Here is a 23,896-nt window from a genome sequence, read left to right on the forward strand (position 1 = left end):
CAGGGCCTGGTGAAACCTCGTGAGATTGTGACTGTGTGCCAGGGAGAGATTTCCTCTTCCTTGTGCCCCCCTGTCCCCAGAATGTTCTTGCACTCTCCCCCTTGTTTCCTTGACAAGCTAACTGGTGAGATAATTGTTAATGTTCACTAAGTTGAGCTGTCATAACCCAGAAAGAAAGATGGATGGAAACGTCAGAGGCCAGAAACTTCTTCAGTTTAGGAGAAAAGATTTATACCAGCAGATGGTGCTGTTTAACAGCCTGACAGTGGTCAAACGTAACTGGAAAAATCCTTCCAACTCACTGAGAAAATAGAAGCAGGAGTAGGCCATTCGGCCCTTTGAGCTGGTCTGATATTCATATGACTCTGGCTGATTGTCCAACTCAATACCCTGTTCCTGCTTTTCCCCGATATCCTTTGATCCTGTAGCCCTAAGTGCATATTCAACTCCTTCTGGAAAACATTGACTGTTTTGCTCTTAATGTCTTTCTGTAGTAGTGAATTCCATATACTCACTGCTGCCCTGGGTGAAGACATTTCTTCTTATCTCAGTCCAAAATGACCTATCCCCTATCGTTAAACTGTGACCCTCTGGTTCTGGACTCCCCAGTCGTTGAAACATCATTCCCACATGTACCCTGTCTAGCCATAGAGTCATGAGTCATTGAGAAGTACAGCACAGAAACAGACCCTTTGGTCCAACCCGTTCATGTCGACCGGATATCCTAAATTAAGTTAGTACCATTTGTCAACATTTGGCCCATAACCCTTGAAACCTTTCCTGTTCACATATTCATCCAGATGCCTTTTAAATGTTATAGTTGTTCCAGCCTCCACCACTTTCTCTGGTAATTCATTCCATATGTGCACCACCGTCTCTTTTCAATCTTTCCCATCTCACCTTAAATTTATAACCCTCTAGTTTTGGACTGTTCCAATTTTATAGATTTCTACAAGATCTGTTCATTCTGCTAAACGTCTGTGAATATAGTCCTAACCGATCCAGTTTCTCTTCATAAATCATTCCTGCCAACCCAGGAATCAGTCTGGTAAACCCTTGCTATCCCTCCATTGGCAGAACATCCTTCCTCAGATAAGAAGACCAAAACTGCGCACAGTATTCCCGGTGTGGCTTCACCAAGGCCTTGTACAATTGCAGGAAGACATCCCACACTAAGTTAGTGTTTATCTGTGCGTCTTCAGGAGAGGCACGGAGAATAGCGTTTGGTGAATGTGCAGGAAGTCACAAAAACAAACCCTAGCTCGTCAGTTTAGCAAAAAATTATTGAGTAAAGATAGAAATGGTGCTTCCCTGAAGTTGACTACCTACAAAGTATATTGCTGGGAAAAAGGGTTGAGATTTTGTTTGCATTGTTTATAAGTTATTTGCAAATGGTCTTTTATAGCACTTATTTCTTTTATTTCATGTAATATGCTTGTTATTTTATTTATAAGTACATTGGCAGCCTCATGAGCATTTCCAGTGACTGACTAACAATGAAGACTAAGTCAGGTTTCACTATGTGATTTGACTTCTCCATTAATTTGGATCATAAACCTAGAGAAATGTCACATACTTCATACAAATTGACGTATGTTGAAATCATTAGAAATTTATTTTCTAATTTGTAGCTTCATGAGAAGAGTTTCATAAATGCAGCACCAAATCAAATCTGTTACACTAACAGGGCCCTATGCCAGTATGTTACCAGCTTAACTAATCAACTTGAGTGAATACAATGACTTGCAGTTAGCAAACTGTTCCTGGTCCCACTGTGGGAGTGCGTACAAGCCAGAATGTAAAAATTAATGTAAGAATGCACTATTTCTAGCCTTTCGTTGTTTTTCTGAATAGTTTCTTGGGTAAGTAATTTGTCCTTGACTCTTTGGTTAAAAAGCAAATAAGATCAAAATGGATTCTTTACTCATGCTTAATTTCCTAATTAAATGAGATGGTCTCAAAGTGTGTATTTTTGACTATGTTTGTTAGATTTGTTTCCTTACTCATACTGCCTTTTATATGGTTTGATTTGGACATAATTATCTGTATGAAGTAGGTAGGGAAAAGTTGGGTGAGCGCTATGATAGACATTGATCTTCTGCATCATATCTTCCTTCTAGTCAATTACTTATTCTCAAGCACCAATGAGAAAAAAAATCCATGTAATCCCTGCCAGGGCAGCACGGTGGCTCAGTGGTTAGCACTGCTGCCTCACAGCACCAGGGACCTGAGTTCGATTCCAGCCTTGGGCAACTGCCTGTGTGGAGTTTGCACATTCTCTCCGTGTCTGCGTGGGTTACCTCTGGGTGCTCTGGTTTCCTCCCACAATCCAAAGATGTGCTGGTTAGGTGAATTGGCCATGCTAAATTGTCCATAGTGTTCAGGAATGCATAGGTTAGGTGTATTAGTCAGGGGTAAATATAGGGTAGAGGAATGGGTCTGGGTGGGTTACTCTTCGGAGGGTCGGTTTGGGCTCGTTGGGCTGAAGGGTCTGTTTCCACATTGTAGAGATTCTATGATTTAAAAGAAATTAAACTGACTATACCTTGAAGGCAATTTGTCTCACCTGAAGGTGAATGGTAGATTTAAAACGTCAAAGAGTCATTTCTGCAAGTTGAAACTTTAAGTATGAATATAAATATTAGCTGTTACAGTGCAACATGTTCTTTTTTCTCTAAAGTTCATTAAATACCCATAAAGATATTCATCAAGAACTTAATTGTTGAAAATTTTATGCAGTACGAGTAACAAATTATAAGCTAGTGTTTATGGCCCATATACCAACATTTTATATTCCAATCAATGTGATTAAATTTATTTAAACTGCATGACATTTCTTGCTGGACTGCAGTTAAAAAAAACAAATAATGTAAATGGTCTAGTGACTGCAATGCAACTAGTAGAGGTTACTTCTATTAAACAAACATTGCTGACTTTGTATATTATATTTCATAGTTAAAGGGGCTAATGAGCATCACTTGCCGTATGGACGACCAAAAGTTTTGCAGAACAATAGTAAGTGGTGCCTCCTGCATCAACATTTATATGTAAGTGGATACAGCCATGACATTCTAATGCCATTGTGGAGTGCATATACAGTCAACAAAACAGTAAGTTTCCAATTAGTATCACTGTTTAGTTATCCACGTTGCTTTTATGTGATAATGTTTGAAAATTTCACTTTGGACAAATATCATAATTACCGAATTGTCTTTTGAACAAAAATTCAGTTGTTTGCATGTTGTTTATTGATAAAAAACAAAGACCATTGACTCAAATTGAAACTATACAGTTATTTTGAGTTTCATGTTTGTTGGTTGGCAGCAATTACATTTATTTGTTTGCAGGTTAATAAACTCCACATGAACTCCACACTTTTCTATTAAATTCCATGGTTTTAAAGACACCCTCAATTGTTAAGGTAAACGGTGGGGGTTGAAGCACTACAGGGATTCTTTAGACCTATGATGACTTAGAGTCATAGAGTCATTAAGATGAACAGCACGGAAATAGACCCTTCGGTCCAACCCGTCCATGCCGACCAGATATCCTAACCCAATCTAGTCCCACCTGCCAGCACCCAGCCCATATCCCTCCAAACCCTTCCTATTCAAATACCCATCCAAATGCCTCTTAAATGTTGCAATTGTACCAGTCTCCACCACTTCCTTTGGCAGCTCATTCCATACACGTACACCCTCTGCGTGAAAAAGTTGCCCATTAGGCCTCTTTTATATCTTTCCCCTCTCACCCTAAACCTATGCCCTCTAGTTCTAGACTCCCTAACCCCAGGGAAAAGACTTTGCCTATTTATCCAACCATGCCCCTCATAATTTTGTAAACCTCTATAAGGTCACCCCTCAGCCTCTGACGCTCCAGGGAAAACAGCCCTGGCCTGTTCAGCCTCTCCCTGTAGCTCAGATCCTCCAACCCTGGCAACATCTTTGTAAGTGTTTTCTGAACCCTTTCAAGTTTCACAACATCTTTCCGATAGGAAGGAGACCAGAACTGCACACAATATTCCAAAAGTGGCCTAACTAATGTCCTGTACAGCTGCAACATGACCTCCCAACTCCTGTACTCAATACTCTGACCAATAAAGGAAAGCATACCAAACGCCTTCTTCACTATCCTATCTACCTGTGACTCCACCTTCAACGAGCTATGAACCTGCACTCCAAGGTCTCTTTGTTCAGCAACACTCCCTAGGATCTTACCATTAAGTGTATAAGTCCTGCTAAGATTTGCTTTCCCAAAATGCAGCACCTCGCATTCATCTGAATTAAACTCCATCTGCCATTTCTCAGCCCATTAGCCCATCTGGTCCAGATCCTGTTGTAATCTGAGGTAACCCTCTTCGCTATCCACTACACCTCCAATTTTGGTGTCATCTGCATACTTACTAACTGTACCTCTTATGCTTGCATCCAAATCATTTATGTAAATGACAAAAAGTAGAGGGCCCAGCATCAATCCTTGTGGCACTCCACTGGCCACAGGCCTCCAGTCTGAAAAACAACCCTCCACCACCACCCCCTGTCTTCTACCTTTGCGCCAGTTCTGTATCCAAATGGCTAGTTCTCCCTGTATTCCATGAGATCTAACCTTGCTAATCAGTCTCCCATGGGGAACCTTGTTGAACTGTGGGAACTCACTGGAAAATCATTTAATGGGCTATTTGCCCCATTTCTTCTGGGCTCTGATTGATGTTCCACTGAAGTTGCAGCAAGAAATTGTGAGAAGCCCCGGCAATTGTTCTTGCTGGAATATTCATTCATAAAAACCATCCAAATCCTCCCAATATCCTTATTTCAGTTCTGTTTTTATGAATTGTAGCTCCAGCAAGTTTGGTGGCGAGTTTGTGATATCCTATTCTGTATTGGGATAGGATTAAAGAAATTGAATATTATGATCATAAATATTAGATGTAAGCCTTGATAGAGTGGTAATATCATATCTCTAAGACGGAAGGTCATGGGTTCAAGCAGCCTGTAATAGGATGGCATGGTGGCTCAGTGGTTAGAACAGCTGCCTCACAGCACCAGGTTTGATTCCATCCTTGGGTGACTGTGTGGATTTTGTACATTCTCCCCATGTCTGCATGGGTTTCCTCCATTTGTTTTGGTTTCAGTCCAAAGATGTGCAGTTTAGATGAATTGGCCACGCTAAATTGCCCATAGTGTTCAGGGACGTGTAGGTTAGGTGCATTAGTCGGGTAAATGTAGGGTGAGGGAATGGGTCAGAGTGGGTTACTCTTAAGAGGGTCAGTGTAGATGTATTGGGCTGAAGGGCCTGTTTCCACACTGTAGGGATTCTAATTCTAAAGAAATGCAGTATTACACTGTCAGAGCTTTGAAATGACATGTGATGTCTATCAAATCAAATGGCAAATTTCCGTTCCAGTTTCTTTGATTGTAACTGAAAGGGCAGCAGGAACACCAATACTGGCTACATGCTTCGTCTAAGCAAGAGAAACAGTTTACTTCAGGACTGCCTCATCTACCGAACTTTGTATATCACAGGACCTGACCACGTTGACCTTGCCTCGTACCCAGACCGGCCTATTTCTGTGATTCCGGCACCAAACTTGGTCCCCTGGAATGATCTGTCTCTCTCATTTAGAGAAAGCATGTGGCTGGCATTGACGTTCCTGCTGCCATTTCAGGCCCACCCCATGTTCCGGGAAGGTCAGGTTTAACCTGATGCAGAGCCTTCTTCTCATCAGCAACTCTGCTACAGCTGTCCCTGTGGGTGCGTGAGGGATGGTCCTAATATCAAATGGCATTTGGCATGTTCGGACAGCTTCACACCATCCATCGTCCAACAGTCTGGCAGAAAGAGCAGTCCAAACGTTGAAGGCAGCTTTAAAGAAGAGCCTACAGCTTCACTCGATGCCAAATTCTCTCGGTTCCTGTTCAAATACAGGACCACCCCTCATGCAACGACTGGGATAGCTCCAGTAGAATTGCTGATGGGGAGAAGACTCTGCACCGACTTAAACCTGATCTTCCCGGATCTGGGGGGTGAGGATGAAACAGCAGCAGGAACGCCAATACCAAACACATGCCTCCTGTAAGTGAGAGAGAAAGTTTACTACAGGGGACCAAGTTTGGTGCTAGAAACATGGGGAAGGGTGAAATAGCAGCAGGAATGCCAATGCTGGACACATGCTGCCTCAAAGTAGTTTACTTAAGGGGACTAAGTTCAGTGTCAGAATCATGGAAATGGCCGTGTATGGCTACAAGACGAGGTTAGCTCTCGTGACGTACAAAGTTATAGTAAGTGAGGCAGTCCTGAACAAACATGTGGATCACCTGAAAACTGCTACCTTGTAAATGGGCGGGTGCAATAGATACCAGGCCGCTCAGAACAGCCAGATCGCCTATCGGAAACTATAGGTTCTTCCCCCCTGCCCATCATCGAGGACACCTCATACCGTGAGATGAATGCAGCCATGATACCATTACTGCAGGACGAAGAGGAAGAAACTCTACTGAGATGCTCCAGACGCAATAGATGGTCTATGGTGCAGTACACCCCACCTGTGTCCAAGTCTGAGTCAGGGAAACTGGAGCTGGGCTGAAGCTTCACCTGGGAGGTTTATCAGAGAAAGACCAGGCCTACATCTCTAGACTTTGTAGAGGGTAGGGACATAGTGATTGGAACCAGGTCACTTTTAACTCTGCAATCCTTGATTGGGGTTGTTATCTGGTTCTTCTTTAAACAAGTTGCAGACCACTCCAAGTAGAATGTTATGAATGAATTTACCAGATGACCAAGAATACTAAAGCAGTCAAATCAATACGAACACAAAGCAAAACCTTCCCACTTTATTAGGATCAAAATTACAATAACCGTTAATACTAAATAGATTATCCCTAATCCTATTTCACCCCTTAAGATTACAATACTTCCTTATAAATTTACACAGTTGCTGTCTCTGGGTCTCTGTCTCTGGGTCTGCAATGCTGTTTTTTCCCTCTCTCTCTCTCTCTCGAGGTGGTCAGCTGGTCTCTACCTCTTGCCGTGCTGGCCTCCTCAGAAGGCATCAGACAGATCCAACAGAGCAGACTGCAGGTGAACTCTGTCAGATGGCTTTCTGGAACTGGCCAATCACAAGTAGTCTGGACAGAGTGGAAAGGGAGAAACTGTTCCCGCTTATAAATGGACTGACGCCCAAAGAACACAGTTTTAATGCATTTTGGAAAAACAAACACAAAAGAGAGTTGGGAAAAGATTTTTCACACAGGGAGTGGCTAAGGTCTGAAAAGTGCCTGGAAGTGTGGTGAAGGCAGGTTCAGTTGACCCATTCAAGACTGCATTCAAGACCAAGGCATTGGATGATTGATTGGGGATTGTATTATAGATCCCATAATAGTCAGAGGGAAATTGAGAAACAAACCTGTAAGGAGAGCTCAGCTATCTGTAAGAATAATACAGTGGTTATGGTCGGGGATTTTAACTTTCCAAACATCGACTGGGATTGCCATAATGTTAAGGGTTTAGATGGAGAGGAATTTGTTAAGTGTGTACAAGACAATTTTCTGATTCAGTGTGTGGATGTACCTACTAGAGAAGGTGCAAAACTTGACCTACTCTTGGGAAATAAGGCAGGGCAGTGAGGGAGCACTTTGGGGCCAGTGACCATAATTCTATTAGTTTTAATATAGTGATGGAAAAGGATAGATCGGATCTAAAAGTTGAAGTTCTAAATTGGAGAAAGGCCAATTTTGATGGTATTAGGCAAGAACTTTTGACAGCTGATTGGGGGCAGATGTTCATAGGTGAAGGGACAGCTGAAAAATGGAAAGCCTTCAGAAATGAGATCGAGTGTCCAGAGAAAGTACTTTCCTGTCAGGGTGAAAGGAAAGGCTGGTAGGTATAGGGACTGCTGGATGACTAAAGAAATTGGGGGTTTGGTTAAGAAAAAAGGAGGAAGCATATATAAGGTATAAACAGGATAGATTGCGTGAATCCTTACAAGAGTGTAAAGGCAGTAGCAGTATACTTAAGAGGGAAATCAGGAAGGCAAAAAAGGGACATGAGATAGCTTTAGCAAATAGAATTAAGGAGAATCCAAAGAATTTTTACAAATACATTAAGGACAAAAGGGTAACCAGGGAGAGAATAGGGCCCCTCAAAGATCAGTGAAATCGACGTTTTGGGCAAAAGCTGTACATCAGTAATACATCTACATCTACATCCACGCTTCAGGTTCACTGCCTTTATTCCTGATGAAGGGCTTTTGCCCGAAACGTCGATTTCGCTGCACTTTGGATGCTGCCTGAACTGCTGTGCTCTTCCAGCACCACTAATCTGGAATCTGGTTTCCAGCATCTGCAGTCATTGGTTTTACCCTCAAAGATCAGCAAGGCGGCCTTTGTGTGGACCCACAGAAAATGGGGGAGATACTAAATGAATATTTTGCATCTGTATTTATTGTGGAAAAGAATATGGAAGATATAGACTGTAGGGAAATAGATGGTGACATCTTGCAAAATGTCCATATTACAGAGGAGGAAGTGGTGGATGCCTTGAAATATGTAGAAGTGGATAAATCCCAGGACCTGATCAGGTGTACCCGAGAACTCTGTGGGAAGCTAGAGAAGTGATTGTTGGGCCTCTTGCTGAGATATTTGTATCACCGATAGTCACAGATGAGGTGCCGGAAGACAGGAGGTTGGGAAATGTGGTGCCACTGTTTAAGAAGGGCGGTAAAGACAAGCCAGGGAACTATAGACCGGTGAGCCTGACCTCAGTGGTGGGCAAGTTGTTGGAGGAAATCCTGAGGGACAGGATGTACATGTACTTGGAAAGGCAAGGACTGATTAGGGATGGTCAACATAGCTTTGTGCGTGGGAAATCATGTCTCACAAACTTGATTGAGTTTTTTGAAGAAGTAACAAAGAGAATTGATGACGGCAGAGCAGTAGATGTGATCTATATGGACTTAAGTAAGGCATTCGACAAGGTTCCCCCGGGAGAGTGATTAGCAAGGTTAGATCTCACGGAATACAGAGAGAACTAGCCATTTGAATACAGAACTGGCTCAAAGGTAGAAGACAGAGAGTGATCGTGGAGGGTTGTTTTTCAGACTGGAGGCCTGTGACCAGCAGAGTAGCACAAGGATCAGTGCTGGGTCCTCTACCTTTTGTCATTTACATAAATGATTTGGATGCGAGCATAAGAGGTACAGTTAGTAAGCTTGCAGATGACATCAAAATTGGAAGTGTAGTGCACAACGAAGAGAGTTACCTCAGGTTTCAACAGGATCTGGACCAGATGGGCTAATGGGCTGAGAGGTGGCAGATGGAGTTTAATTCAGGTAAATGCGAGCTACAGCATTTTGGGAAAGCAATTCTTAGCAGGACTTATACACTTAACGCTAAGGTCCTCGGGAGTGTTGCTGAACAAAGAGACCATGGAGTGCAGGTTCATAGCTCCTTGAAAGTGGAGTGGCAAGTAGATAGGATAGTGAAGGAGGAGTTTGGTATGCTTGCCTTTATTGGTCAGAGTATTGAGTACAGGAATTGGGAGGTCATGTTGCAGCTGTACAGGATATTGGTTAGACCACTTTTGGAATATTGTGGGAAGTTCTGGTCTCCTTCCTATCGGAAAGATGTTGTGAAACTTGAAAGGGTTCAGAAACAATTTACAAGGATGTTGCCAGGGTTGGAGGATTTGAGCTATAGGGAGAGGCTGAACAGGCCAGGGCTGTTTTCCCTGGAGTGTCAGAGGCTGAGAGGTGACCTTATAGAGGTGTACAAAATTATGAGGGGCATGGATAGGGTAAATAGGCAAAGTCTTTTCCCTGGGGTCAGGGAGTCCAGAACTAGAGGGCATAGGTTTAGGGTGAGAGGGGAAAGATATAAAAGAGACCTACGGCGCAACTTTTTCACACAGAAGGTGGTACGTGTATGGAATGAGCTGCCAGAGGATGTGGTGGAGGCTGGTACAATTGCAACATTTAAGAGACATTTGGATGGGTATATGAATAGGAAGGGTTTGGTGGGATATGGGCTGGGTGCTGGCAGGTGGGACTAGATTGGGTTAGGATATCTGGTCGGCATGGACAGTTTGGACTCTATGACTCTATTATTTGAATAAATCAATGGCTAGGGCTCTAGGGTAAACATAGGAGATTGGCGCAAAGTTAAAATGCTCAGAGGGCTAATATAGACACGATGGACCAAATGTTCTCTTTCAGCATGCTAATGATTTGGTGATTCTTCTGTGAATGGATATTCAACCAGGAGTCTCTTGAATTCATCACATTTTCTCTGTATCCAATTCATTTGTTTTGACCATGGCTGCAGGCTAGGGTTGAAGATTTTAACGTATACGCTTAAATCTGCAGGCAATTAGGAAATCCTCACTCAACTGATCTATGCTGAGATGGCTGCATGACGTCCTGGTTGATTTCAAATTCTTGACACTAAGATGTTTATTCAAGTAAAGTTCCCCTCTTGACAGCTCCTGTAGATAAAAGCAAAAGACTACAGATGCTGGTGATTGTAATAAAAGCAGAAAACACTGGAGAAATTCAATTGGTCTGGCAGCATTTATGGAGAGAGAAACTGAGTTACTATCTCAAACAACAGTAGTTGCTCCAAACTCTACATTCAACACAAACATGTCTAGCAACTTGCGTTGCCCCTGCTGCTTTCCCGTTAAAACATCTTCCCTTCAGCCTAGGGCTGTGGTTGGAACAGTTCTCCCTCACCTTGAGGTGGTTGTTTCTGTGTGTTGGGTGGGCAGGGGGCGTGGAAAGCTTGGCATTGTCCCCCTCCTCCCTGAGTGTAAACACACACGCACACTCTCTCTCTTACACTCGGTTTAAAAGAAGCTGCTGTAAAACATGCTCGCAGCCGTCCAGGCAGTAGGGAACATCAGCTTTCTGCAGTGTGTGTGCATGCCTGCTCTTTGAGGTTGCACCATTGGAAAATCTATTTTCAAATTACAGTGGTAATTTGGGTATGTTTATTTATACGGCCGGAGATAAAGATTAGATTAGAGTGTCGGGTTACAATGGCTGGTCGAAGGCCTTGAGGGCTTTTCTGGTCTCTTGTGGTGAGGTTTCTCTTTGCATAATCTCAAGTGTGTGACATCACACGAAACACAAAAAAGTAGGAATTCAGAGTAGTTTTACTGAAATTCCTGAAGTTTATATAAATTAGGATTGCATTATTTCATTTAGTTTGCTGAGCATTCCTTCAGACTTGTGTTCAGAAGGTGTTGTAGGCAAATCAGTGGAGAAAATATAGAGAACCACCAGGAGACGCAGAGGGTTCTTCAAGAAGTAGGTCTTTTATTTGCAAACAAAACACCATGACACTGAGAAAGCAGATTCTTGAATGCTCTCGGACCTCAGGGTCTGTGGATTTTTTTTATCATGTTTCTGTTAGCTAATCTTCTAGGAGAAAGTGAGGACTGCTGATGCTGAAGATAAGAGCTGAAACTGTGTTGCTGGAAAAGCGCAGCAGGTCAGGCAGCATCCAAGGAGCAGGAGAGTCGACGTTTCGGGCATGAGTCCTTCTTCCTGAAGAAGGGCTCATGCCCGAAACGTCGGCTCTCCTGCTCCTTGGATGCTGCCTGACCTGCTGCGCTTTTCCAGCAACACATTTTCTGCTCTGTTAGCTCATCAGCATGTTCAACTATATTAATCAAAGTACCTCACTCTAGCTACACAATAAACCAGTGATGTTAGTTCCCATTATCTCTTTAGTTGTACATTCTACTTAATGTTATTCTAATTTCACGGTTAGATATTTATTGCTAACTCTGCTGTGATGGTCTTTCATTCCAGACCCTACTTGATATTCTCCTAATGTCATGATTAAATATTTATTATCACTTCTACTCCAGTGATCTTTCATTGCAGACTAACCTATCGTGATAGATATTTAGATATTCCATTCAGTGCAATAGTTTCCAGTCTCAAGCTGACTCTACTAACTATTAATTAGTTAGTATGGTGGCACAGTGGTTAGCACTGTTGCCTCACAGTGCCAGAGACCTGGGGTCAATTCCGGCCTCAGGTGACTCTCTGTGTGGAGTTTGCACATTCTCCCAGTGTCTGCGTGGGTTTCCTCCGGGTGCTCTGGTTTCCTCCCACAATCCAAAAATGTGCAGGTTAGGTGAATTGGCCATGCTAAATTGCCCATAGTGTTAGGTGAGGGGGTAAATGTAGGGGAATGGGTCTGGGTGGGTTGCAGGTCAGTGTGGGCTTGTTGGGCCAAAGGGCCTATTTCCACACTGTAAGTAATCTATTCTAGATATTTTAATGTCATGTCCCAAATATTTATTGTCCCAATCCTGTCATAATAACACTTAACTGAGAAATTTGCTTTATTATTTGTGTTATCTCATCTTGTCATCGTGACCTTTCAGCCTTAACCTTACTCTGCTAATTGGTGTAAGAATGTTCCACTATGGTTATCCCATCCTGCCTTCATTCCACAGAATACAGATTCCCAGTGGTCTTCATGCTTTAATCCTTCTGATGCTTTCATATTCCCCCCCGCTTGAGACCTACTGGTCTCACCCAGAGAAAGAAGACAATAAACTCAGCCTCTCTTGTGCCCAGTACAAACAATATAGGTCCCAACATGGACTAAATAATTTTCGGAGTCTGAGACTTAAAGGGTTCTTCCTCCATTCCTGGGATCCCTTGGGCCAAAAACCTGCCCTCCAATGACCAGAACAGGAAAAAAGACCCAAGATCCCTCAAAATCTTGGACCCACGCGTTCTTCAGAAGTATCATCGACGTCCCTACGGGGACATATTCCTTGCACCGTGGCGGTTGTTAGGTCATAATAGTAGAGTGGTGGGGTTCCAGCCGAGAAGTAAGCACTTCCTGGGGTAGCTGAAATGACCACAAGTTGCCGTGTCGTGACGTGAACTAAAAAGGACTTAATAAAAGGTAAAGCACAACAAAGGACGAAGGCAACAACAAGCAAAACCGCACCTACAATAAGACTAATCTTGACAAACCATGCTCCCCAAGACCCTAATATATTACTCAACCAATCAAAATCCTGATGACCAAACTCCATATTGTCTTTTAGCTCTTGTCTTAGATTCTTTAGTTTTTTCCATTGCTTTAGTAAAAGATCCCCCAGGGCTAGTGTTGTTCGGTATAAAGGTACAGCAATGCTCCCCAAACATCACACAGACCCCGCCTTTTTCTGCCAGTTTCCAATCTAAGGCCTATCTGTTTTGCCATGTCATTTTAATAGTAGCATCCAATTATTTTCCCATGGCTACAAGGGCATCGTCAGTATAATTGATAAATTTCTGCTGGTTGTAATAAATGTAATTCATCCATTCAGCATTCTTGATAACCCCAATCACTGGGATGAGAGCTTCCCAGCCCGTGGCAATCTCATTGCAGGCCTTAAACTCATTAGAAATACCTCTTGGCTGTCCTATGCGATCAATCCGAATCTTCAAATCAGGGACATACCGTTGCTTAGTTCGGTGCAAAGCTGTTGTGACGTAGCATCAAGCTGCATGTGTGCCGGCATTACTACCTCGTTTAGGGGCATTACACGGGCACAGCTGCCTCTCCAGTCGGCGGGCAGCATCGAGCGCAACCCTCCTTTCTTACCACACAGCCACCAAGTATCTGCCAGTGGGACATTTTGAGAATTTAAAACAGCCCCAGATTTGGTGTCCACTTCGAGTTCAATTGTATCCCCACAAAGAAACTTAAAATAGTCTAATGATGTGGAACCATTTCGTTTAAAGAATTCAAAACTCAACCCTTCCCGTATCCTGAAAGCAGCTACAGGAACTTGTAATTAGTCTTACTACTAGCCACACCATCGCTGGAGTTGCTGCCAGCGTAGAACGTAGAGACCTGAAGTAGGAGACACCAAAACGGGCAATGGGATTGCCTGTAAGTTGATGGATCATCCGGGTTAAGAGGTCAGCTAGACTGTTACAAACGCCATTGAGTACAGGTGGTTATAAGGCATATGGACAACATAGGATGAGGGGGTTGCCTTAGTACACAAGAAGCAGTCCTGTCTAGCCATCATTACAGCCGTATAGTTGGCCCATTGATACCAGTGATTGTCACGGGCGCGTACCCATGTTAGGGCAGCAAGGGCTGCACTTCTAATACGTCTTTGCCTCCTAGCCTGTGTGACCCTGGCATTACCACTCCAGATCTGCCAAGTTAATGGTCTCCAAGTCCGAGTATGCAGGCCTGGCATCAGAGGGGGGGTTATCAGGGACATCCCCCATGCCTTCCCCATCCCTGCTGCCAGGAGAACCATGCTCCACATCTCCATCACAATCATTTTTAGAATGATCAGCATCTCCAAGAACTTCACCTGTACCTTTTTTGGAACCCTACTGAGGTGTACTAGCCTCCTGTGTGGCCTGTCCATGTCCAAGTTCCTCGGCCTCAGCTTCACTTACCTCAGTGTTAGAGTTAGTTTGTGCTGGTGCGAGAGCTTTAGTACAGTGATTAAGGTGGTACCATATGTGTCGTCCTTCCACTTGGATGGCGATAGGTGATGCCTTAGTCACTCCAAAAAGATCCCCTCTCCTCAGCTCATTCCAGCGTATTCGGAAAAACCAGCACATACACCCAATCCCCGGGTTTAATAGGTCCTTCCTCGATGACAGGTGTCGGTTCCCTTTGTGTTTCCTGCAGGTGGATAGTCTCATGTATCATAGTTAGCTGCTGCTCATATTGCTCAAGTTCTAAACTTAACCATTCCAAGCTAAGCCCTTCATATGGGCCCCTCCACCTGGGCACTGTCTCGGTCTACCTGTGTGTATCTCATGTGATGGTAGGTTGGTCATGTGATTAGTCTGCATACGATAACTCATTAGCGCCAGCGCATCAACCCAATTAAGGTTGGTGCTTGCGCAGAATTTGTTTAATTTACCTTTCAATATCCCATTCATTCTTTCCACCATACCCTGTGACTGTGGATGATACATGCACCCAAATCTCTGTTTGATTCTCAAAGACTGCAGCACCATCTTAACTACTTTCTGAATGAAGGCAGACCCATTGCATGAACTAATTTCCAACAGTATACCAAACCTTAGGATAACTTCATTCATCAGAAATTTCACTACACTCCCAGCTCCTGGTTTCAACCTTATTTCCACTGGGCTAGCTGATTTCACTCTCCCCACATCTGTATCATACTGTGACCACAAAGTGGCAGGTAATGCATCCAATTGCTCATTACCATATCGATCACCTTCCTCCACTGTCACTGGCAAGCTCCACTGGGGTGTGACCTTGACATCCTTCGGATTCTCTGTCAAGTTGCAGCATGCTCGGATTTTAATATAGCTGCCATCCCCAGATTCCCAAACCCCTGTCGTGAGCATATGCCATTCTCTGACTGTTTCTACGTACCTGGCCATAGGTCCTAAGTCTTTAGATTGATATCCCTAATTTACCAGCATGGTTAGATGTGGTGTGGTGCCTGGTACTCTATACCACTTTTCCAGGAACACATTTCTCTCTATTTGCAGGATCACTCCCTGCTCCCCTAATACTATTGCTTCACTTCTCAAATGTTGCAGAGCAGTGATTTCCTGCTGCCACTGCCTCTCTAACACCTCATCCTGAAACTCATCAAATATCACTGGACAGTGCAGCTCAGACTTAGGTGATCTTGCTTTAGTCAACATCGTCAACACTTCTGCTTCCCACATTCCCCAAATGTCTTGAATATCACTTGCTATATCCCCCCTATCCAATAAACATTAACATCTTTAACTTCTTGCATCACTAATTGTGTATTGGCCTTTTCTGTGACCAAGCCCTGCTGTATGCACTCCAATCTTACCTCTAACTGTAGTAAAGCATCCCTATCTAACAAGTTAATTGGCATGTCTTTAGACACTAATATTGGCAGAACGATCACCCTACCTTCCATTTCCAATCTTAGTGGAGCTGTAAATCGGGTTAACTATGATTTCCCTGAGAACCCTACAGTTTTAACAAATTTACTTAACATGGGAAGGTGAGAGGCTTACCGCGGCTGTACACAAGCGTATGTAGCTCCAGTATCTACCATCACCGGTGTCTGCCGCCCTTCTATATTAACTTGTATTACTGGTTCTTGATCAGCCTCCCATGCTACTACAGGGTAGTGCCCCTTCCCACCCAGGTTCTCAGGGCATCCCTAACACATCCCATACGGGTTAACAGGTCCTGCTGGGCCTGTGGGTGTCTGGGAAATGGCCACTGGGGATTCCCGCCGTCTAGGCCCGCTGTGGGGCAGAGAGGGCCCGATCCAATAGGGGCAATTCCTCCTAAAGTGGCCTGGTTGATGGCAACCCCAGCACATCATTTCTGGCCCCCCTTTGACCCTGATCATTTATCATGTACCTTAGTCCCCCATTCCTACGTCCCTGTCCTTGGGGATTCCAGTTCTGTTGTTTAAATCTGCCCTGTCCCAGATACGTCACCTGTGGGAAAGCTTCTCTAAAAACCTCCGTTGCTGGCATGGAACTTTCTGGCCCCTGTCTGGCTACCTGATAGGACCCCCCTTGCTCCGGCACTTGGTTCACGCCAGTGTTGATTACTGTGTCGGTGCTGACTGTGGCAACACCTTTTTAGCTTTCTCTTTTTCTTTCTTTTTAAGCTCTTCGAGCTGCATTTGCACCAGCTTCCTTTGCACCTCCTCCTGCTGTTCAGACAGTTTCTCTTTGTCTTTTTAAAACCTTTCAACTGCATGAGCTACATGATCTCTAAATTCCTGGTGGCTCATTGATGATGTCAGACCCACCACCTCCTCCAGCTTTGACCTGACTTGGGAGGGCATTGCAGCAATGATGAAATTTCGGAACATTGTGGTCAGCAACTGATTAGTCTCCATGATTGCTCTGTTTCCAGCCTCCACTTCTTCAACTGTTTCTCTAAATAAATAGCCGGGTTTTCACTTTCTCCCAGTGGATCCCCTCTCAGAGCCCGGGGGTCCATTTGGGTGAATAGCAGTCTCTTAAGGCCTCGATCAAACCCAACTCCATTAATCATTGGATTGTCTGCCACATTTTTCAAATTGGCTTGGACCATTATTTCCTTTAACTTTGGGAGCCCTACCAACCTCACCAACAGTGCCTTCAAGTCTCCTATAGTCAGCAATTGCCCTGTGGTTTCATTTTCAAAAGCACTGATTCACTTTCCTGCTCCCTCATATAAACAGGGCAGCGCATTCTTCAGCCTTTCCAGATCCTGAGTTCACCAAGGAATGTATTGTGGGTTTCTACCCTCTTTTATAAGGAGTGGTAGCATCCTTCCCTGTTGGCCCTTTTTCCCTTTACCGACACTGCTTCTCAATAATTCCCCCTCGGGCTCTGAATCCGACACTATTTCTAATTCCTCCCATTCTTTAGGTACTGGGGCCTTTTTCTTTCCTTGTCTCTCATCATCATTCCTTTCTGCTTGCTCTCTGTCACTTTCACTGCTTTTCTCTTCAGCCCTCCTTTCGTATCGCAATGAGTATTCCTCAATTGCTTTTTGTTCCCTTAACCCACGCAACACACTAATCTCATGTTTCAGCTCTTCTTGCTGTTCTCTGATCTTATGACTTGGAGATGCCGGTGTTGGACTGGGATGGATAAAGTTAAAAATGACAACACCAGGTTATAGTCCAATAGGTTTATTTGGAGCACTAGCCGGCCCCATCCCCCCAACCCCCCTCCCCCACCACAACCCCCCAACATTCCTGATGCAAACCTTATGTCCAAACGTCGGCTCTCCTGCTCCTCGGATGCTGCCTGACCTGCTGTGCTTTTCCAGCGCCACATGTTTTGACCTCTCTGACTACCTCCCCTGCTTACTCCACTTATGGATTCTCGGCAGGTTAACTGTGGGTCCATGATGGTGGCAGAGTAGGGCTCCTCTGTTGAAGTTCATCCACTCTGACCACTTTGCTATTTTTTCCCCTTCCCATCTCTTTTCTTTTTTTCTTACTTCTATACCTTGTCCTGAGTTTGTACAATGAGAACCTAGTGCACGGACCCAGCATACGAATCTCAAATGGTCTCGAGCTGGGCCCAGTATGGAGGAGACTGAGCTCCTACTTACCTTTCCAAAGCATGCTCAGGACCTGAAATCGGCATCGGCTGCTACAATTGGCAGAGAGGACATCAGTAAAGGATAGTGTCCAAGGATCAGCCACTTGGGTCCAGTATTGGTGGCAGTGGCAAAGTGGTGGCAGAAGGGCACCATGGCAAAATCATTGAGTAAGGCCCAGTGGAGAGAGACGCCTCTGTGACATCAGTTGGTCCAGAGTAGGCAGTGATGGAGTATTAACCCAGCGACAAAAATGGTGCCTAAGGATTAGCGACTTCAGTGTTGGTTGGGTCTGGTGTAGATGGTGGTGTTGGTGTCATTTACAGTGATGAGCTAGCTCATGACTGATGGACTCTCTTCAAGCTATATCTTTCTTTTTACCCTTATTCTTAAGTTATTCAAAATGGTGGCATTTCATGGCAATAAGTGAAAGCTTTTCACTGTATTTTTTTGTATTCTTGCTGTAAACTGGAAGTGTTAAATTTAAGTCCCATTAATTTCTCCAATACCACTTTTTAAAAAAAACTGATTTCCTTCAATTCCATACTTTCATTCGATCCTTGGATCTTAACTACTTCAGGAAGATTTCTCGTGTCTTCCTCTGTGAAGACAGAAACAGTACTTATTTAACTTCTCGGTCATTTCTCTACTTGCTGTTATCAATTATTTGTCTCAATTTATAACAGACTCTCGTTGGCTTTGCTAATTGTCATTTCACTTTCTGCATACCTGTAGAAGCTGATACAATCCATTATTTTACCCTTGCTGTTTACAATCCTATTCTGTTCTCCTTCTCAATGTCTTTCATTATTGAATTCTACTATTGTCACAATTCTCTGGCTTCCAATTGTTTTGACGGCTATCTAAGCCTCTCTCTTTCATAAAACCTTATCTTTAGTCTCCTTTGTTGGCCCTGGCTCTTTTGCTGTTCCTTTTGGGCATTTGTGCCTTTAAAGCAATGCATGTCTTTTTTTAAAACAAAGAGTCATAGAGATGTACAGCATAGAAACAGACCCTTTGGTCCATATCGCCCCATTCCGATCAGATATTGTAATCTAATTTAGTCGCATTTGCCAGCACTTGGCCCCCATATCACTCCAAACCCTTCCTATTCATAGACCCATCCAAATGCCTTTTAAATGTTGCAATTGTACCAGCCTCCATCACTACCTCTGGCAGCTCATTCCATACACTTACCACACTCTACATGATAAATTGCCCTTTAGGTCCCCTTTATAACTTTTTCCTCTTATCCTAAATCTGTGCCCTCTTGTTCAGGACTCCCCCACCCCAGGGAAAATACTTTGTCTACTTATCCTATCCATGCCCCTCACGATTTTATAAACCTCTGCAAGGTCACCCCTCAGCCTCCGACACTGCAGGGAAAACAGCCCCAGACTATTCAGCCTCTCCCTATCGCTCAACTCTTCAACTCTGGCAAAATACTTGTAAATCTTTTCTGATACTTTCAAATTTTACAACATCTTCCCAATACTCTCCCAACTCCTGTACTCAATACTCTGACCAATAAATGAAAGCATTTATTTCTACCTTCACTATCCTTTCTACCTGCGACTCCACTTTCAAGGAACTATGAACCTGCATTCCTTTATTCAGGTCTCTTTATTCAGCAACACTTCCTAGTACCTTGCCATTAAGTGTATAAGTCCTGCTGTGATTTGCTTTTCCAATATGCAGCACCTTGTATTTATCAAAACTAAACTCCATCTGCCACACCTCAACACATTGGCCCATCTGATCAAGATCCTGTTGTACTCTGAGGTAAGCTTCTTCGCTGACCACTACACCTCCAAGTCACTAAACGCAATCCTTATTGTCAAACAGCAAGAATAACTATCAAAATATGAATTCCACAAGTATGCCATTCAGCCCCTCAACCCTGCTACACTATTAAGGTCATGGCTGATCGGTTTGTGCTGCAAATTCCACATATCATGTACAAGGTGTCTCTGTGGAGGTACACTTGTTCACCTATCAGCAAATGTTCACCTAAGGTGTCTTTATTGGCAAATATACAAAACACTATATCCTATTAATTCTAAAACCAATTGGTAAGTTTGATTAAGAAGTACTTCTTTTCTGCATGTTCTAGTGTTACTAGTTTCATTAATAACAACATGCTAAATGGAAGGACGAGAAACAAGTTTGATGAGAAAAATCAGTTTTATTTCATGACATTCTTTGATTTGATTCTTAAGACACAAAAATCACAGAGTCATAGAGATGTACAGCATGGAAACAGACCTTTTGGCCCAACTCGCCCATGCCGACCAGATATCCCAATCCAATGTTGTCCCACCTGCCAGCACCCACCCCCGTATCCCTCCAAACTCTTCCTATTCATATACCCATCCAGATGCCTTTTAAGCGTTGTGACTGTATCAGCCTCCACCACTTCCTCTGGCAACTCATTCCATACATGTATCACCCTCTGCGTGAAAAAGTTGCCCCTCAGGTCTCTTTTATATCTTTCCTCTCTCACCCTAAATCTATGCCCTCTCATTCTGGACTTCCCCAGCTGAGGGAAGGGACTTTGTCTGTTTATCCTATCCATGCCCCTCGTGATTTTATAAACCACTATAAGGTCACCTCTCAGTGTCCAATGCTCCAGGGAAAACAGCCCCAGCCTATTCAGCCTCTCCCTGTAGCTCAAATGCTCCAATCCTGGCAACATTCTTATAAATCTTTTCTGAACCCTTTCATGTTTCACAACATCCTTCCGATAAGGAGACCGGAATTGCACGCGATATTCCAAAAGTGGCCTAATCAATGTCCTGTACAACCACAATATGACCTCCCAACTCCTGTACTCAATACTCTTGACCAATAAAGGAAAGCATATCAAATGCCTTCTTCACTCTCCTATCAACCTGTGACTCTACATTCAAGGAGTTATGAACCTGCACTCCAAGGTCTCTTTGTTCAGCAACACTCCCTAGGACCTTACCATTAAATGTCTAAGTCCTGCTAAGATTTGTTTTCCCAAAATACTTTATATTCATGAAATTGTTTGACTCAAATGCACACTCAATCTATCGCTCCTCCTATATGCGCACACATATTGGCTTATGGGGTGAACTTGTTCTTGCAGAATTACATTTTATTTTGCTGAAAAATTGCATGAATCCATGTAAAACTCTGTAAAACTATACAGAGTGTTTGTCAGTCTGACATAGCATTGGGACACAGACACACTTCACACCTATTGTTTAAAAAGCTGTGCTATCTCGAGAATGTAATTTAAAGAAGTTCTGGGATTTACATAAGAACAGAGCAGAAACCAACATACCCCATTCTAAAAGATGAAAGTTTTAATCTAAGGTTGTTTACTGCATCGCATCTCCATGACACTGGACTCCTTTGGCTATAAATTTTGTGAGTATGATCTTAATCTCCACAAACATCTGATGAGGGAGCAGTGCCAACTGCCAACTTCTAGCCACCCAACGCCTGGAGGAAGAACGCCCCCCCCCCCCTTCTGCCTCGGGACCCTTCAACATCGACTTCACCAGTTTCCTAATTTCCCCTCCCCCACCCATCTCATCCCAAATCCAAGCCTCCAACTTGGCACCGCCCTCTTGACCTGTCCATCTTCCTTCCCACCTATCCGCTCCACCCTCCCCTTTGACCTGTACCTACTACCCCCACCTGCATCTACCTATTGCCTTCCCAGCTAACTTGCCCCCATCCCCACTCCCACCCTCCTATTTATCTCTCAGCATACCCCTCAACCCCATATTCCTGGTGAAGAACGTATGCCCGAATCATCGACTCTCAGATGCTGCCTGACCTGCTGTGCTTTTCCAGTGCCACACTTTTCAACTCTGATTTCCAGCATCTGGAGTTCTCACTTTCTCGTAGTCAGAGAGGTGACAAGGAGAAACCGTTGTGTAAGCTGGTCTGATGGGACACTTGCCTGTTTCATGCCACCCCTGCAATTAAATACCGGGGGAGGAAGTTTATTGGAGACTTAATTGCAAGCAAATAAGGCCCTTGAGTGTTCAAATAATGGCTAGTTAAGGATTTCGACTTACCCCCTCCTTTATTATCTGCTTCGCCAGTAGGCAAGAAAGGAGGTCGGCAACTTACCTGCTGAATCTGATGGGGGTTGGGGGGGAGTGATGTCCAACTGCCCCAGTCTATGAGTAATAGAAGGTATGGATGGCAAGCAAAAGGGTGGTCTTTAAAACCACCAGTTTGCCGTTGCCTCTTATCTTCATCTCTTGGTGGTCCCACCCTATGAGAAGAAGAAAAAGAAAGACTTGCCTCCTCCCCACTGAATCCTTACTGGAATGGGCCTTGACCATTGGCACAGTTGTTTGGAGGTAGAAACTGACAGCTGATAGGTTAATGTTGAGTCTGCTGTACAGGAGGAGCCCAGTCTTTTGCTGAGCCAGTAGGCGTGCGAAATATAGTGAATTATCTCACTGCTGGAGATGTCGTGTTGGTCGTCACTTAACATGCCCCCATACTTAAAAAATGCGTTTCTTCCTCTAAAATCCCTCTTGTATTTACACAACATGGTGCACCAAATGGGATGATGTAATAGCTGTCTCTAAACACCTGATAGAAGATTCATGTGGTAACTTGAAAAAGAGCTGAAGGTATTTGTGACTTAAAAATAAAAAAAAACTATTGGAGATAATCAACTTTATTGTGTTATGTCTTATGACCAGTACACGACTACATCTGTAAGAGATATGCTTATGAAATTATCACTGTCATATTATGTGACTGGATTGTATAAAGGTTTCACGGTCCATCTTATCTCCAATCACTTGAAGCAAGACATGCTTACTATTAGCAGGATGTTGTGCGTAATGTTTTCCATAAGAGTTAGCTGTAATAAATGTCTGTTCAATACTGATATTCACATGATATCCATGGTATTCACAGTGAGGGTCTTGTGTTGTGGGAAGTAAAATAAGCATGCCTCATTAGGTGAAAAGCCATTTTGAAGGCAAAAATCACACAAATGTCATGCAACTTACCTGGAAACAGAAAAAAGTGCCTGAATTGTCGCAAATTTTGGGGAAATACTGTTTTCGGGGAGTTTCCGAAGCCATGGTAGCTTTTCTGTCAATTTTCACCTCATTAAATATACATCTGGTGTCCATGGCATCCTTTTCAATGTCAGGTGTAGTGTCAGAGGTGAAAGTGGTCACATCACAGACTGCAGCTCCACTCCAGTTCAAGCACTGCGAAATATCTAATCTTTACAATAAGCCATAGAAATAGCAGTCCAAATAATGCAGTGTTGACACTGAGGAAGGACAGCCAGCAATTCCCTGAGAAGGTCATTGACCTTGTACACTCTGCAAGGGTAAGGGCCACCACCATCTTCTCTGCTGTCTCATTCACATTCACTCTAACTGCATGATTGCATATACATCTCAGCCGGACTAATGGCATGTGCTCAGTATTGTTCAGTATCTTCCCTCAATCCCCCATTCCCAGGCGATGTCATCACTTTCTATGACTGACATTTGAGAATTTAAGAAGTGAAAATTCCTTGAGTTTACAGGAGAGATTTGAGCCTGCTCATGTGCAGGTGTTGTACCTCCATGTTGAGACAATCAAGTGAGCTTTGTTGTGTTGTTATGCTACTTCCCAATGCCATCACTGTGAATATAGTTTTAATGTACTCAAGATTCTATCCCGAGTACACAACTGATTATGTCTGTTCCCTAATACTGGCAGCAATGATACTCAGGGCCTCCTCCACGTCAGGGGAAGAAACCACAGATACCTCAGAGGATGCACCAACTAAGCTTTCTCCTGCACCCTCCAGGGGCTCAGATACTTTCACTTCAGCA

The 23,896-nt window shown here is 43.6% G+C and overlaps 1 protein-coding gene across 1 annotated transcript in view; it reads left to right on the top strand.

The window, feature by feature from the left end:
- LOC132833011 (ectonucleotide pyrophosphatase/phosphodiesterase family member 3-like) overlaps window positions 1-23,896 on the top strand; it is a 130,167-nt gene that overhangs the window by 89,281 nt on the left and 16,990 nt on the right. Inside the window, exon 18 of the mRNA XM_060851274.1 lies at window positions 2,956-3,110. Within this exon, the coding sequence (XP_060707257.1) occupies window positions 2,956-3,110 (155 nt within the window). The remainder of the gene's footprint in view (window positions 1-2,955; window positions 3,111-23,896) is intronic.

Source organism: Hemiscyllium ocellatum, chromosome 3 (assembly GCF_020745735.1).
Source record: "Hemiscyllium ocellatum isolate sHemOce1 chromosome 3, sHemOce1.pat.X.cur, whole genome shotgun sequence".
Lineage (NCBI taxonomy): Eukaryota > Metazoa > Chordata > Chondrichthyes > Orectolobiformes > Hemiscylliidae > Hemiscyllium > Hemiscyllium ocellatum.